The sequence below is a fragment of the Diabrotica undecimpunctata genome, chromosome 5 (genome assembly GCF_040954645.1).
Source record: "Diabrotica undecimpunctata isolate CICGRU chromosome 5, icDiaUnde3, whole genome shotgun sequence".
Taxonomy (NCBI): Eukaryota; Metazoa; Arthropoda; class Insecta; order Coleoptera; family Chrysomelidae; genus Diabrotica; species Diabrotica undecimpunctata.
In genome coordinates, this window is record NC_092807.1 from 93,608,245 (window position 1) to 93,627,232 (window position 18,988).

At 33.7% G+C, this 18,988-nt stretch overlaps 1 protein-coding gene across 1 annotated transcript in view; it reads right to left on the reverse strand.

The window, feature by feature from the left end:
* Window positions 1–5,610: 5,610 nt before the first annotated feature.
* Window positions 5,611–18,988, reverse strand: part of LOC140441474 (acylphosphatase-2) — a 23,714-nt gene continuing 10,336 nt past the window's right edge. Inside the window, exons 2-3 of the mRNA XM_072532209.1 lie at window positions 16,614–16,740; window positions 5,611–5,867 (exon numbers count right to left, since the gene is read on the reverse strand). Coding sequence (XP_072388310.1) covers window positions 5,753–5,867; window positions 16,614–16,740 — 242 coding nt within the window. The 3' untranslated portion in view covers window positions 5,611–5,752. The remainder of the gene's footprint in view (window positions 5,868–16,613; window positions 16,741–18,988) is intronic.

Below are 18,988 nucleotides of genomic sequence, written 5' to 3' on the forward strand. Positions count from 1 at the left end.
GTCATGTATTTCAAAACAAAAAAATGACCAAATTAAGCTTCACCCTTTATAATGTTGCCAACCATGACTGTACCTGTTATTGATTCACAGAAGTTAATGCCGATCTACGTGTATCCACTTTTGTATCATGCATTGTGGACTACTTAAAAGAAAATTGTTTGCCTTTGAAAATACCAATTATAATATACAGCGATAGTTGCACCTTCCAAAACCGGAATGCAGTATTAGCGAATGCGTTAATCAATTTATCGATGGTATACAAGGTACCAATTTTTTTAAAAAGATCATTCCCAAATGGAAATACATTCAGTTCACAGTTATATTGAAAGTAAGCTCAAAAATAAAAAACAATATTTACCAAATGATTTTCTAAAAGCGACTGAAGAAGCAAGAATAAAACCCTATATGTTATAGGTTTTATTCTTGCAATGTAAATAATAGAATATACTTTTTTTGACAATTATTCTTTGGAGGAGCATAAGCGATACAAATCTATAAGACCTGGTATTCTCAAGTGAACAATATAAAAGTTATGAATTATAGTCCTGAGAGAATCATTCAGGTGAAGCTTGATACGGATAATCCTTGGCATAATCGACCATTAGATTGAAGATAATTGCCCCCATAGAACATTATCCACAGATGTATAGTGAAAAGTTGAAATTAACAAGAAGAAATGAATGCACTTACAATAATTAAAACGTGTTCTTCCAAAGGATTTTCATACCTGTTATGACTTACTTTCCTATGAGAACAATTAAGAATCTTACGTCATTTTTTGCATTTGTATTGAAAAATGTTTTTTTATTATTTGACTGATATTCTTTCCAATTACAATTAAACAAATTCTGTCAGCCAATGTCTTATTTGCCAGCCTTGATTCAAAATACCCATGCAATATCTCCTATCTGTAGAAAATGTGTTGACAATCAATCCTAACTACAATAAATTGATGTCAAAACTTTCAGTTGATTTTTTGTGGACTTACATATATTTTTACATGAATTTACTACAAAACAAGTAAAAAAAAAACATAAAAACAGGAGGTGACCCTAAAAAAGGTTTTTTGTCTCTCCTACAAAACTCTTGTTACAGCAGATATGAGGTATTGTCATATCACCGGCGATATTCGTCTGTATATCATTATCACTTACTACAATTCTTTTTGAGTCTTGGCTTGTTCCACGAGAAGATCCAGTAGGGCTGCTGTTAGTGTACCCCTTAGACCCTATGATTCTAAAGCAAGAAAGTCTGCACCTGGCTTAGTTTGAGGAATAACCTTAATATCATGTTAGCAATATTATGTAAAACGATATATACGACACCGGTCAAATTTTAGTCAAATAGTCTTATAAGTTTAATGAGTTGCACCCTTAAAGTATTCTTGTATATTATACATTCCAGACTAAGAATGAAATTAAAACAAAGTTAGGTAATACACAGTTCGGATCTAGAGGCGGTCTTGGAATGCGAGAATTCCATAGTTCATCAAACTCACAATTTTACATATACACATTTAAAATTAGGAGATTAGATGGATAATAGTCAAAAAATGGCCAAATATATTTTTAATTCAATTAATAGTAATTCGTTTTTGGTAATGAAGAATGGGAAAAGCCCTGGACCTGATATGCTTCCTATAGAAATCCTAAAAATTCTAGATGAGCACATTGATGTTTTAGTGACACTCTTGAACCAAATTTATAGTTCAGGCGTATTACCCAAAGAGTGGTTAACATCTATTTTTATTTGTCTCCCTAAAAAGAAAAACGCAAGAGAATGCAGCGATTAGCGCACCATTAGCTTAATGTCTCATATGCTAAAGTTACTACTTAAAGTCATCCATAACCGAATATATCACAAACTGGACATAGACGTTAATAATACACAATTTGGTTTTCGCAGAGGCCTAGGAACACGTGAAGCTCTTTTTTCACTTAATATACTAATACAAAGATGCCTGGACGTCAATCAAGATATATACGCATGTTTTATTGACTATAATAAAGCATTCGATAAAGTATGACATAAACAATTAATGAATGTCCTGAAATCAAAGAAGATTGACTACAACGACCTCAGGATCATATCAACTTTATACTATAAACAGCGAGCAAAAGTACGTGTTAACGAACAGCTGTCAGAAGAAATTGAAATTAGATGTGGAGTAAGACAGGGATGCGTATTGTCGCCAATTCTTTTTAATGTCTACTCCGAAGAGGTCCTGAAAAAAGCTCTTAAGGGTGAAACAGCTGGAATAAAGGTAAATGGAGTTCCCATTAACAACATTAGATATAGAGAATAGCAGAGTATGGAAAAGAGTATGGTATAACAATGAATGTCAAGAAGACGAAATTTATGAGAATATCGAAAACTCAAAGAAATAACGAGAATCTTCTAATAAACGGAACCAACGTCGAACTAGTGGACAAATATGCATACCTGGGAACAATGATTAACTCCACAAATGATTACAATTAAGACATTAAAATAAGAATAGAAAAGGCTAGAGCAAATCTCAACAAAATGAGAAGAGTGCTATGTACCAGGGATTTAAAACTGGAACTAAGAGTTAGGTTGGCGAGGTGCTACGTTTTTTCGACTTTATTTTATGGAATGGAATCTTGGACCTTGAATGCGACATCAATGAAAAAACTGGAATCATTTGAGCTGTGGGTGTACAGAAGAATTCTGAAAATATCATGGACAGAACACGTTACAAGTTCTGGGAAGGATGAACAAAGAAATGTAAATTTTAAATACAATAAAAACAAGAAAATTAGAATATCTCGGACATATTACATTTGGAGAGAAATACACCTTGCTCCAACTGACTATACAGGGAAAGATCCAAGGAAAGAGAAGCATAGGGAGGCGTAGAATGTTATGGCTGCGCAACCTGAGAGAGTGGTACGGATGTAAATCAAATGAACTTTTCAGAGCAGCCGTCTCAAAAGTCCGAATAGCTATGATGATTGCCGACCTCCGCCGCGGAGATATCACTTGAAGAAGAAGTTTTTGGCAAATATTTTATTTCGTTCATTTACTTTTTAAATAAAATACGCTGCTCAAAGACCTATATGCACGTTTTTTTTTTATATCAAATTAAAGCTAATTTTTTCTTAATATGATGATATAAGGTTTCCTGAGAAAAAATGGTCGAAAATTAAGATTGCCCGTTATTAAACGCGAGGTATCAAAGATAAAGTACCTGTCGGATAGTTTCCTTCGCCACTGCCTGATGTTTATGGTTTTAAGATCCCTCTCTACGTCGTATATCCATCTTTTACGGGGCCTTCCTCTTGTTCTGTTTCATTGGGGCTTTCATCTCTGGACTACTTTTACAGCTCGATTATCTGGCATTCTTTCTAGGTGACCAAGCCAGTTTAGTCTTTGTGACAAATCTAACAATATCTGCGCTCTGCATTAGTTCATCCAGCTCGTGGATCATTTTAATTCTCCACGAACCATCGCTGCATTGGGTTGGCCCAAATATCTTCCTTAGTATTTTGTGCTCAAATATTCTCAGTTGATTTTCATCAGTGATTGAGAGGGTCCACGTTTCACATCCATATGTGATCACTGGTCTAATTACTATTTTGTAGATTCTAAGCTTAGGTTCACGATTCAGTAACTTACTTTTCATTAAGTCTTTGTATGCATAAAAGCACTTATTACCGCTAAGAATCCGTGCTTGTATTTCTTGACTGATGTTGTGTCATTTATTATTGAGCCTAGGTAGGGAAAAGTGGAGGCATATTTGTAGGTATGGTTGTCTACCTTCAGATTCTCATGTTGATTCGATTTTGTGCAGCATTCGAAACGTAACAGCTTCTCGTTTCAGTACTATAACTTTTTCGCTTAATACCCTTTTATTGCGGCTTATTATGGCAACATCATCTTCATATGCGCATATTTTGCACATATGCGGATGCGCATATACCTACATTGATGGCACGCTATATACATTATATTTACTATACGTCTCACGTCGTTTAATTTAATGTGTCATATGCTAGTATTAGGCTAGTTGTTTATTTTGTACTCAGTCAGAGGACTTTTTCAGGTCAATAAAGCAAATTTACCTTTAGTGTAGTATTTCTATTATTATCCATAGTGTCATATGATATCTCGTATGTCGCTATACGTTCAATAATGTGTAGTGCCCTTTTGGTAGTCCGTTTGTTTTTTATATCTAAATATACTACTACTACTAAGGATTTCCACAGTTTTCACTGTCTTCCTTCACTCAACCGTTTTCTCCAATTTTCCCTGTCATTCCAGTCTCCATCTCGCAGGGTTCTTTTTTCCATAGCCTCGTCGATTTCATCTCTGAATGACCTTCGGGGTCTTCCTCTCTTTCTTCTTCCAATCGGGCTCCATTCTGTGATTTTGTTTATCCAGCGTCCTCTGTCCGCTCTTCTGACGTGGCCGTACCAGGATAGTCTCTTCTCCTCTATATAGTCGATTATGTCTGATTGCACTCCCATTCTCCGCTTAATCTCTGCGTTTTCAATTCTGTCTCTTTTTGTAAGTCTACAGCTTCTCCTCAGGAACTCCATTTCTACTGCTCTTATTCTACCTCTATTTCTCTTGCTTATTGTCCAGTTTTCGGACCCATATGTCAGGATACTTCTTGTCAGGGTTGTAATGTTCTTATCCCACAACACTGAGTTTAGTTGTCTTATACAGTTTCTTGTTTGTCTCAGTCTGTTGTTTATATCTTCTTCTGTTGTTCCCTGGTTCTATATTATGGTTCCTAAATACTTGAATTTATCTGTTCCATTTATTTGTCTTTCTCATATCCTTGTTTTCTGTTGTTAGGTATTCGGTTTTCTCTAAGTTTATTTCCATTCCGTTGTTTTTATATTCTTCTTCTAGTTTTCTGAGCATAAAGCTGAGATCTTCTTCATCTTGTGCGATGACTACTTGATCGTCGGCCAAACTTAAGGTGTATAGGTATTCGTCTCTTACTGGTATGCCCATTCCTTCGCACTTTCTCCTCCATGGTTTGAGTGTCTTTTCCAAGAATATTTTAAACAGAGTAGGGGACGTAGCACAGCCTTGTAGAAGTCCTTGTGTCGTCTTAAATGGATTGTAGGCTTTATTTCCACATTTAATAGCTACTTTGTTTTCTTTGTATAGTGCTTTAACTGCTTTTATTAGTGTTTGTCGGATTCCGAGATCATTCATTGCTTCCCATATCTAAATATATTGTTTGTTTTTTTATCTTAATATATTAGTTATATCCTTCCCTTTCATTTAACGCATCACACGCTCCCATAACAATGGAGATATGATGTAGTGGCCTTTTTACAATGTCGCCATACTTATATGACTTTTCTGTCTCAACATATCCGCTACCCCTTCTCCTTTCTAATGATGTATCATACTGCTAAAAAAATAGTGCTATATATATATATATATATATATATATATATATATATATATATATGTATATATATGTATATATATATATATATATATATATATATATATATATATATATATATATATATCTCGATCTACCTACGTAGTCTTTCGAATAGTTAGATTTTTATGTTTCTGTGAGAAGAGCTCAACTGCTGTTTAAAAGAAAAAATACAGAACCATAGATTTCTATTTTATTTATTACTTAAAAAATTTTTTTCTAACACTACACATAAACTTGCAAACATTAGAATGCATGCTTATTACAATGTCAATGTAATATAAAATAATTATTTAGTTGAGGAATTAAATACTAAAATACTTAAAATCTAATTTGAAACCCTTTGTAGTCTGGTCGTGCCAGGTTTTGCCAGTTGGTGAGATCACACTTTTCGATCTGACTGCCGGGGGAACCCGCGCTCGACAGCCACATGACCCTGCAAAAAATAATTCAGCATAAATAATAACCGATAACATGAATATGAAACTATATACAGGTTCTTCAGGGAATGTTGTACCCACGGTATACAGAACTTATGCTGGTTTCTATTCTTAAATTCGTACCAAGCCGCGCGTCTACGTCACTCGGGAACTAAAAATTCTCAATATAAGGTTCATTTATATATACTTTAATTGTATTAAATTCAAACTGTTTCGTTTTGCCGCAGTAATATTTAATTACATTTCGAAATCATCTACTAAAAATCAGTTATAAAAACAACATTTCTTTTATATTTAACATTGATATCTTAGAACAGACGTTCCCGTCTGACGTCACGTAATAGCAGCTGTATGGGCAACAGCATACCGTGAGTTCTGTATATCGTGGTTGTACCTAGGCTGTAACGGTCGGTATTTTAACTGTAGTTATTTCTTTATTTGCTTAAGCTCTGTTGTTTTGGTGTCTGCTCTGCCAGTGATGACTTGCTGTTCGAGAAACAACTTTCACTATTGCCGCATAACTGTTGATATCTTCTGCTCCAGCCGGAGATGAAAGGCTCTTAAAAAACTTTTATTAAATTTTAAAACTAACGATTTCCTTTGAGGAGGAGGATTGATGGGCTAGTTTAGTATCCTACCCATTGTAAAAGAACACAAGGCTCAAAGAACCGATATAAAGCCTCGGAACCAGACGGAACCTAAGATGAAGAACCACGCAAAGAAAAGGAAAAATAAACCCACAATTAGATTAGCAACATGGAACATTACTTCGTTCAACAATAAAGACCAAGAGAATAGAGAAGAACTGATAAATAAAAACATAGACATTTGTGCAATCAAAAAAACCAAGAAGAAAGGCAAAGCCCAAAGAGACTATAACCAATATTTTCTAGCATACAGTAGAGTGAAGAAAGAAGAACGAGCACGAGCAGGCGTAGGTATACTTGTTGATAAAAAATTTAAAGACAACATAAATAACTGCCGTTATATCTCCGAAAGACTAATACATATGAACATCACAATGGACTACCAAAAATTAAATGTCTATTTATAGCCCCGAGGACTGTAAACCTAAGGAGGAACGAGAGGCATTCTACGAACAATTGCAAACCATCCTGGATGAAATACCTCATGCAGAACCCTTAATTCTTCATTAGAGAAATGTAAAGAGAAACGAGAGGCCTACACGAAATACAAAACATCAAATACTCCAGAATCCCGAGACACCTATAGAAGAATACGAAATGAAACAAAGCAGTTGGTAAGAAGAACAAAAAACAGAACAGTTTACAAAAATGATGAAAAGCGACTTCTACGGTACCAAAAAACAAATATGGAGATTCATAAGAAACCAACGGAAAGAAATGGCAGAATTGAAGGAATACAATAATATACCAGCAAACGAATGGGAAAGATACATGACGGAACTGTTTAAAGGAAAAGAAAATAATAATCAACACAATAACGTACCTGAATTAAGACACGAGATAGAAATCAGTTTTTGGGAAGTAGAGATAGAGATAAATTCACTCAAAAAAAAAAAGAGAAGAAAGTCACCGTTACCAAACGGAATAACCAAAGAGCTTCTAAAACACGGAGGAGAAAGTATAACTCCAGAGATACAAAACTTATACAAAAACTAATATTGCACTGCAAGATACCAGACGTATGGAGAAACAATATAATGACACCAACGTTCAAGAAAAGAGATAAAGAAGACCCCATCAATTATAGAGGTATAAATCTACTGAACACCGCACTTAAACTTACAACAAAAATCCTAACCAACAAAATCAATAAACTAACAACATAATCAGATGAACAACAAGGATTCAGATCTGGAAGATCCTACGTAGACGCCGTATTTGTACTAAGGCAAATCACAGAAAAGGCCATCGAGTACAATAAACCAGCATATCTATGTTTTATAGACCTGACAACGGATTTCGATCGGATGCAAGTCGAAGAAGTTTTACACCTACTGTATAAAAAAAAAACATACCAATCAATATTATACAAACCATCGAAAACATCTACTTACATAATCGAATACAGTCAAAGATAAATGGAAAACTAACACAGTGTATTCCAGTACAAAGCGGAGTCAAACAGGGTGACTCGTTAAGCCCATTTCGCTTTAATATAATAATGGACGAAATAATACAAGAAAATAAATCCAAATATTATATGCAGACGACGTCGCATTAATCGCTGAGTCAGAAGACGAACTCCAAAGATTAACACATATTTTCAATACAACAGCTAAGAAGTACATTATGATAATATCAGCAGAAAAAAACAAATGTATGACAATATCTAAATATCCATTACGATGTAAAATAGAAATTAATGGAAAAATAATAAAGCAGGAAGTAAGTTTTAGATATCTGGGAATAGATATAACTAGTTACGGAGATGTTGAAGAAGAAGTACGACAACAAACCTTAAAAGCAAGTAAAGCAGCGGGATCTCTTAATGACATAATCTGGAAGAACAAACACCTAAGACAAGGCACAAAAACAACAGATATAAAGATATATATATATATATATATATATATATATATATATATATATATATATATATATATATATATATATATGTATATATATATTGTTATGTTTCTTCTTTCCCAACCAAAGAAAAATAAATAAAAATATCCATCGGAATAAAATTTTAAGATATCATTATAAACAAAATATATATAGTAATTTTAAGATAAGATTTAGTGTAGATAAGAATAGAAATTTGTTTGACCTTTTTCCGTTTCAAACAAAATTATCAAAAAACCTTTGTTTAGAATTAGAAGACATTTTACCTGTAAGTTAATCTTTTCATTGTTTGTATAGTCGAGTATTAAATGACCATATTCTAATCTTTTGAAATATGTATAAATTGTGTATTGACAAAACAAATTTTAAAGTAAGCTATTTAGTTTTTCTCTGAAACCGAAATTAGGCTTTTCCAAAATCATGGTAAACACAATTTGAGCTTTTGATTGGATGGTCGTTTTTAAATGGGAATTTGTGAGCCGATCAGGAGACCGGAGGGGTTAGTGATATTTTGGTCATCGAAAAGAAACAGTCGTTTGTCTCAAGATAGGGTGTGGTTCGTGAGTTTGGATACCGGCGTAACGAAAAGAAGTGAATAGTTTGCAGAAGGAGATAACAAGTAGATTAAAAGAGGTCCTTGTATCTACCGTGGGCATTTTATAAAGTATATGTGAAAGTATTCTTACGGCATCAAGTTGACAAAAGGAGGTCCTGGTGCCATAAATAAGTAGCTGAGTATGGAGAAGTGAATCAGGTGTTTTTTGTGTAGTCTGCAGGAGGTTTGCAGAGACGTTAAGAAGGAGCCGAGGTGCCAAAGAGGAGAGATCACATCGTTGAGGAGACTGGACTTTTCTGGGTATGTTCCAACATACAACTCAAGAAGAAAATAAGCTGTAAGTGTTTGTACAATTGAATTTTATATCTGTGAAGGATCGGTTTGACATCATGGTGATTAGCATTCAAATTTAATAACTGAGGTTTTGTTAGGCTAATCAAAAGTTTTGTTGTTTCTTGTTTCAAGTAAAGAAAATTTTAAGTAAAATTGGTTTTCACGTAATATAAATGTATGTAGCTTTATAATCTTATTATTATAAAAATTTGATTTATTTTCTTGTATGCTGATTGATAAGATAACGACAGAATTTAATAATTGTTTTATTCGTTCATATAAAATAAAGAAACGTAAATCTTTGTAATATAATATATTTGTATTCTTATCCTTTTCTTCTCTCCCGATAAAAGACAACTAGAAAATCTTTTGAATCCATCGAACACAAGTAATATAAGGATTATTTTACTTTTGATAACAAATAAGTTATAATTCTTTTTTATTGGCCCAATAAACTAAGATTGAAGTCAAAATAAACAATCGTAATAAATGGCCCCCAACGTGTAAGGCGTAGAAAGTATTTCTAGTTAAAATTTAAACGGATAGAAAAAGAAAGCAGATTGATTGAAAATTTATTTGCCGATGGTTAAAGTTTATAATATTTGCTTTTATGACATTACATTTCAAATTTCTCTAGGTACAAATTTTTACATGATATAATTTATGATATTTGATTGATTTTTACAACTGACAAAAGTTTTAAAATTTTATTGCATTTATTTGAATTTATTGCATTTGGGATAAGAGGAAAAGTTTTCGTCTTTGCAACATTACTCGAATTTCATATTTGGCGGGGATATTATTGCACAAATTTCAAAGCTTCATATTTGGCGGGGATAAATAATCTAACGAACATGTCGACCACAAGGAGTCAAAGCAAAACGCAAGAAAGGAAAGAGGATAAGATAGAAGAAGAAACAATTATAGATGAAGGATCGGATAATGAAGGAAATGCTACAATAATGGAGGAAAGAAAAGAAACAGGGATGTTAGAAAAATTATTAGCTATGATGCAAAGACAGACACAACAAATACAAGAATTGTCACAAAAAATGGAAGAAAACCAACGGGAAACAAGGCAAGCAATAGAACTAAATAACAGGAATATAGAGCAGCGTTTGGAAAACTATGAACAAAAATTAGAAGAAAATGATAGAAAAATGGAAAAGCGTTTGGACAAATATGAAAATGAGGTAAAAGTCTGTTTAGAAAAAGTCTATATAAAAAGATATAATCATGTGGAGATGTGTAATTAGAAAAGCAGACCCCGCATAGTGATAAACGCAAGGAAAGTGATGAATGAAGAAGAAGAATTATTTTTAGATAAAAAAATACGCCAGTAAAACGTTTCACTGTGTTTTGTTGTTTTCGTTTTCCACGAATATATCATACTGGCGATGGCATTTGATTTATGTCACATAGCCTAGTCATGTTGACTGTGTTTGTTGTTGCTCAAAATTGTTGTGGTATCTATTGACAGTTGACCATTAAAGTACTTTATTTATTTCAACGCAATGATACCTGTCGGTCAGATAGCCAAGCGGGTTAGGCGGACGAATCGTATTCGCTTCACTGTAAATGATCTATCTGATCAATGGTTCAAAACCTAGCCAGACAGCAAAAATGCTAACGTAGTAGTTAAAATTTAAATGTATCTGCTACTTAGACTAGAATACGCTGCTGTATCAAATAGATCTATGGATGAGCAGAACGGCAAGTTACTCACTCCATAGATCCCTAACAGAAGAGCAAGTACGCTTAAAACCAAAATATAGATAGATATAAATAATATCTGATACATTACTGATGCGATTTTTTAATAAAGTATGAAGAGTTAAACAACGGCATTAACTATAGAATTAGCATTAAAAGGAAGAATTGCAGAATATTTTTTGAGTCCTTAAAAAGTAAAAATTACTACTTATTTTAAAGAGATTAACTGCTAGTACATCTCTGATCTCAACTGCAGCAAAAATTTTAATCTATTAATGGATTAGAAGTAAATATTTTAAGTTGGCACGGTGCCTGTAAACGCGCTTTCAAGATCTGTTTATATTTTGTCTTTCTAGTAAATACTAAAAAAAATTAATTAATTAATTAAAATAATAATAAGTAATAAAAAATATTAAAATAATATATATATATATATATATATATATATATATATACATATATATATATATATATATGTATATATATATATATATATATATATATATATATATATATATATATATATATATATATATGTTCGGAAAGATTTCCGCGGTTAGTATAATTAAACTTAGAGCTAAGATTAATACTATTATAAAAATTAATATTAAACTCACCAGTCTTCCGGGTTGAACCGCGTCGATATCCATTTTGCCGAGCTTTCGACACCCTCTCTGATGTCTTCTTCGGGGCTTCCGAGGTCTCAGTCTCCCGAGCCTCCAGACACTACTACACTCACTAGTCACTTCTAGTTCACTCACAGTAGTGAACTAGTGAGTGAACTAGAAGTGAAAGTAAAAGAAGACATCAGAGAGGATTTCGAAAGCTCGGCAAAATGGATATCGACGCGGTTCAACCCGGAAGACTGGTGAGTTTAATATTAATTTTTATAATAGTATTAATCTTAGCTCTAAGTTTAATATATATATATATATATATATATATATATATATATATATATATATATATATATATATATGTATATATATATAGATATATATATATATATATATATGTATATATATATATATAGTATGTATAGTATATAGTATATAGTAGTATATAGTATATAGTAGTTGCTTAATGGACTTTGGAAAAAACAAATTTCACTTAATAGTTGGGTCTTGAAGTCAAACTGGGACTAAAATAAAGCACACTATTGTCTAAGATTTACGCTTTCGGAAAATTTTATTTCCTTTTTTTAGAATATACAATGCAATGAAAGAAATCATTACAAATGCCCAAATGTAATGGGTCTATTTAAACACTTACCAAAATTTAGATTAAAAATACTTTTTGGTTAATTAACATAAAATTAGAGTACTTAGGGTCCTAATAGAATCCACAATGAGACATGTTCCACAGTGAGACAATGCACTTTTGAGGCCAAAAACGCTTTGCATGTTATCCCCGCCAAAAGGTTGTCTCAACACGTATAAGTCTAATACCAGCATATCTTAGCTTCAGTTCTTCTTCGTTTTTGCGTGTCAGATGGTAGCGTGATTTTGCTCTCGAAAGTAAGTATTTTGTTTCTCACATCGACCGATATTATTCGGTTATGCAATTAATACTTTTATATTGATGGTAAGTAAAACTTACGTATTTTTGCATATAATTACGTAGCGATATTACTTTTATTTTATCGAATTTAGAAAAAATATCGCACTCTGGTGTAATTGTCATCCAATGCGATAGTCTGTGGACTAGTACGCATTTCGATGCTCATCGCCCCGCCTCGAATTTTCCCATTGGCTCTTGACCTGGAAATCCTTATTTATCGCTCGAACAGTGCATATAAATATTGGCGATTTTCAGGTCAGTCCCTCACGGGCTCTCCAAGAGCTTAGTGCTCTCGGGGCTCTGCTCCTGTTCTATTTTCCATACTCTGTGGCTGAGAGTTATTTTCAACTTTAACTTGGTGTTTTTATTTCGACAATCCTTTGTCATGTAAGAAAATATCTTGTCTTTCTCAAGACAAGCCATCGGAAGACCACAACCTAATGTACCATTTTCGACGAGGAATTTGTTGTGTAAGAAATATCTTGCCTTTTTCAAGGCAAGACATCGAAGATATAAATATTTTCCAAGTCCATAACCCGAAAATGGACTTAAGTAGAGGAGCTCTCGACAGTATATTCGAAGCTCTCTACAGAGCACCCGGAGACAACACAAGGTGGTTAGACCCTTATTTGTTCCCCCGAGGTGACATGGCGCACGACAACGTGGTTAAAATCCGAACCCACGACCCAGCTCGAATTCACAGAAGGCAACACACCATTGATTTCAACATGGGTTGAAGTCAAGAGAATAATGGGGAGAACCACGTAGTGTTAGAAAGCAATACTCTAACACTCCGACATCGAGGCCTTCTGCAGACCTTATTCCTTCGACGTGTAGACACCTTTGACGAGCCAGGCTTCTTCGAAGTTAGAAGCCCCAGATGCCGATGGAAGTCCCCTGAGTAGACCCAGTCATCGCCCCCCTACCGAAAGTGGTCGGACGACCACGTAGGCTTCGGCACACTGGTACCCTACGAAACCCCGTTGGATATGGCAGATGGGATCCGGACGACCGAAAAGAAGACGAACCCGTTGGAGGAGTTGGCACACCGACCGAGGATGGACCTGTAGGAGCTTGAGATGCCGTCATCACCACCGACCTCCCCCCGTAAGTGTGTTGTGTGAATTATTTTGAACATTTTTACTTATATTTTTATGCATATTTTCTTGTGTATTTTTAATGTATTTTTTATTCAATAAATATTTTTCCCAGCCGCAGAGTCTCCAGAGGAGGGGAGATGTCATCGAATGCGATAGTCTGTGGACTAGTACGCATTTCGATGCGCATCGCCCCGCCTCGAATTTTCCCATTGGCTCTTGACCTGGAAATCCCTATTTATCGCTCGAACAGTGCATATAAATATTGGCGATTTTCAGGTCAGTCCCTCACGGGCTCTCCGAGAGCTTAGTGCTCTCGGGGCTCTGCTCCTGTTCTATTTTCCATACTCTGTGGCTGAGAGTTATTTTCAACTTTAACTTGGTGTTCTATTTCGACATTCCTTTGTCATGTAAGAAAATATCTTGTCTTTCTCAAGACAAGCCATCGGAAGACCACAACCTAATGTACCATTTTCGACGAGGAATTTGTTGTGTAAGAAATATCTTGCCTTTTTCAAGGCAAGACACCAAAGATATAAATATTTTCCAAGTCCATAACCCAAAAATGGACTTAAATAGAGGAGCTCTCGACAGTATATTCGAAGCCCTCTACAGAGCACCCGGAGACAACAGAAGCCCTCATAATATTTGTTTCTTTTTTTTTCAGATAGTGTAAAGTGTAGTAAGGAAGCAGATTAAGTTCTGAACGTTAAAAATCTTTTTCGGTGATAGTTCCAAAAAACCGGCAACATTTTCGTTTAATTTCAAGAGTTAGAATTAAATGTTGACAAAAAAAATGTAGAACAGCTAGACAAACAAACATTTCCGTATAAAATGTAACGTAATATTTTGCCTACCACATAGGGTATAATTATAGGAGTTTGAAAATTGGGACAGAAGTCGTCTTCTGTGTGGAGACTGGAAAACTGGGGTGGAGATAGGGCAAGCAAAATAAACGATACTTATGCGAACAGCATTCAGGGTTTATTTGGAGTAGCTGGGTCGTGGATAATTTGAATGGCAAAGGGGTTGGATTGGGGCAACTAAAAAAATGAAACAAAGGGGTACTTACATGAATCTCTTGGAACAAAAGGGCAAAGAAAACAACAGGAAGGACCTCTAGCAATTTAAAATGGACGCCGCTTCGAGGTGCCAAATTATAATGATTACAACAATTAGTTGTAACTACTGAAATAATTATTAGAAATACAAAAATGGTTAGGAGACGTTTCTAAAATAAAAAGACAAAAATGATTTAGAGAAATAAATCAAACATTTATTATTGTCTTAACACAAACAGTTACAGATATTACACAACAGTTACAGAATATATATGATATAAATAGTTACAAAAAACTTACATGACATTGTCCTTTTACAAACTCGGGAGATGCTACAAAAACTTACAAATGTTACTGGGCTATAAACTGTGGAATAAAAAATTATTACAAGTAAAGAATTATCTTTAATTAAACATCATAAAGAGGTTAACCTTTTCTAAAAACATAACAAGCTAATGTCAGAAAAATATGAATCTAGCTGTCATATGTCAACATTGAATTTTATAACAGAGAACAATTAAAATGACAGCATAGCCACACCCTAAGATTTACAATATTAATTATTAAAACCTTTTATTATATTATTTAAATTATAAAAGCAATTATTATTTTAATGTTTATTTATTTTTTTGAAAGTTTCAAACATAAAAGTTACCTTCGTTTCACATAAAACAATGCACTAACACTTCAGAGGTTAAACTGGAATTTTACTGGAATTTCTGCTATGTACGAACAAAAAGGATTGCTTCAACTGGTCTGGAAAGACGACCAGAGACAAATAAAAGTGAGGTTGGAACAAAATCAGCGGCACATTTGACACACTCTATAAGCGGCTTAACAAAACCATATAGTGATTACTCTTTTCTAATCTGACATATCAACAGAGAGTAAATATCGACTATTTTCCAAAAATTTTTCCGGAGTATCTCATCACTACATCTCAACGACCGTTCCGTTTGAACAAATCTTTTAACCTTCTTTGTAACTACACATACTGCACAATTAATTGCCACTACACACTAGATTTCCATAAAAAGGAAGAAACACAAGAACAATACAAATTTGAACAATTTGGACATAACGCTAAATGCAGTTATCCCTGACAACGCCTCAGCGAGAGTGAACAATTATCTTTTCGGCAAAAACTTCTCAGCGATCTAAATGGATGTTTATTTGAAACTCATATATCGAGCGGTTTAATGATCAAAGAATACCGAGGAAATATAAACAACTCTAAAAATAATTCATTTTACTCGGCGACGCTAAGAGGAATTAAAAAAATTACTTCGTCTTTTAATACGTACGAGGGGATTTCAATGTATTTCAATATATATTTTAAATAATTTGCAAATGCTACAAAAGTGTGCAGTGCACAGGAATTATATTAAAAGGATTTACTGTAAATAACTTCTTATTAATACTGTAAAAAAATATAAAAGGATTTTTTTAATTCAATTTAGAAATTTCTTGTTTTATATTTTCATTACTAGAGCAATTTACTTTTGTACTTCTTATGCTCTACAGTAGTGTGGACCATAGGCTGTTGAGTATCTAGCGATTGTCCAAAATAATCACAACTTCGTGAAATATACTCAAATTACAAAATACTCAATTGAAATCCAAAAGGCAAGATAAATATAGAAATATTTCGAAAAGTATGGCCATAATATCCTTATAGGCAAAACTGAATCCCTATTGTGAAGAAGAAGAAGAAGAAGAAGAAGAAGTTGTATACATAAGGGAATTCATGGTCTACCCTAATTACTAATGGACAATAATTAGTAACGAAGCCATGGCTCCATTAGGCTATTAGAGCTATATATACCTACATGTTAAGGGAAATCTGAATTAAAAATCAAAATTTACTTACATGTGATCTATTTTAGATTTTTGTCCTTGCAGTTTTCCTTGAATAGTTCCTTTCTTGGTGTTTTTTACCCAACCACTTATACTAAGTTGCTCGCACATATCCTTGCAGTATTTAGGGAATGATACACCTGCAAATCAAAATTGAGTTATATTAGACTAACCTTAGACATACCATTTAGCTTACATGTTGGGGCCCAACTAAGGTCAAATATTAAAAACTTAAAATTTTCTCAAGTATTCCTCTCAGAAAATTACTTTTACGCCACCTATGTCCATATACTATACTAGATTCATTAGAAATAACCCTTAAGCAACGAGCGACTTGTCACGCCTGCTCGCAACAACGAAATGTCTCACAGTATGTGTCCCTTTCTCTTATTATCTTTCGTTAGCTAAATAGAAACTTTTCCTCTTGACAAAGAAGTTCGTTCCTATTATTGAACAACACAGCATATTTTCTAAGAAAAGCTGGGATGTGGCTCTTTTATGAAATAACCTTCTCAGTCAGGAGAACGTAGGGAAATTATAGGAAACGAGACCTCATCGTACTTGCCAATTAAGTAACATTTTCGCTTGGCACTCTCTAGCTAGTACTCCCCCGTTTTTTATCCCTAGTTGGTCTAAATATCAAAAATCGAATTCATTCTCGTTGTGGTTCCTGTTGTATGCGGTTTGTATATCAAACGGTGATAAGTGTAATTTCAATTCACTATTTTCCATCTGTCTTCATAAATCGCTTCCTACAGTAAAGTTTCTCTCTTCTCTACGTATCGTTACAAACACGTAGTCAACTCTATTTTTTGTTCCTTTTTGTTACCTGATTCACCGACGCTGCTTTAGACGTACTTTCTCTTTGCTGCCTGCCTGACCGACGCCGCCTCTGACGTCTTTTCTCTTTGCGCGTTCGACGCTCTGCCTGCATACCTCAATGATACACCAACCTACAGTTCTTTTACGGTACCTTCGCTCATCTGTCACGAGCCTCCATTGTGCTACTTCCTACGTTTATGATTTACGACTGATATTTACCTTGTTTGCTGAAAAGCCGTCTGGAATAATTTATGCTACAGTACGAAGAATTATGACTCTACTTTTTTATTCATAATAAGTATATATATATATATATATATATATATATATATATATATATATATATATATATATATATATATATATATGTTACGAGCAATGTCCGAAATTGGACAATCCTAGCATTGTACAGAAAATGTTGTCCACTTCTAGCATTGCACCCCTTTACTGTACAATCTCCGAAATATATATAATCGTCGGACTTTGTATAAAAGAATTGCTGTACAATGTTCGAATTTCAATAAGTAGCCATGCGTCAAAGTTTAAGATAATATATTAGATATCGATTCATATCGATTTTTACAATTATTCCCCATTTGTTATTAACGACAAACAAACATCAATTGAGGTTATAAATCCATAATTAACCAGCGTTTTTGACTTTTGGATTCGTAGAATTAAATTATTTTAAATTATCATACATATCTCTTGAAAATCTAAGATGTTTTACAAACATTTTCCCTATATTATAGTGATGTATCTATCTCTTGAAGCTTTTCTTCGATTCGATTTTTCAATTTTTGATTTGGTGTGTCGCTTGTCAATAATAATCGATTCGAACCGATGAACGTGTCGACAATTATTTTGATTATTTCGGACATTGTACAGTTTGGGGGTACAATGCTAGAAGTGGACAATAATTTGTGTACAATGTTAGGATTGTCCAATTTCGGGCTTTGCTCGTAACATATATATATATATATATATATATATATATATATATATATATATATATATATATATATATATATATGTTACGAGCAAAGTATATATTACGTGTTACGTATATATATATATATATATATATATATATATATATATATATATATATATATATATATATATATATATATATATATATATATATATATATATATATATTCCACGCGAAAAATCATCTAGGTGCCCTAAGCTCTACGGTTTACCAAAAGTTCATAAAGTTGGGATGCCACTACGACCAATAGTTAGTTCAATCGGATCACCCACACAGCCGCTCGCAAAGTTCTTAGCCAATCAGTTACAACCGTACGCAGAGGAAGCGGATTCTTACGTCAAGAACGCAGGCCACTTCATCGAGCGTATAAAGGACGTGACTCTTGACCCGGGACATTTGCTAGTGAGTTTTGACGTGGTGTCACTTTTTACTAACGTCCCAGTAGAAGAATCGTTAGAGATTATAGGAAAAAAATACCCAATACCACCGGATACAGTAAACCTAACGAGACACTGCCTGAACAACACATATTTCATATACAAAGACCAAAGGTACAAACAAGTCGAGGGAGC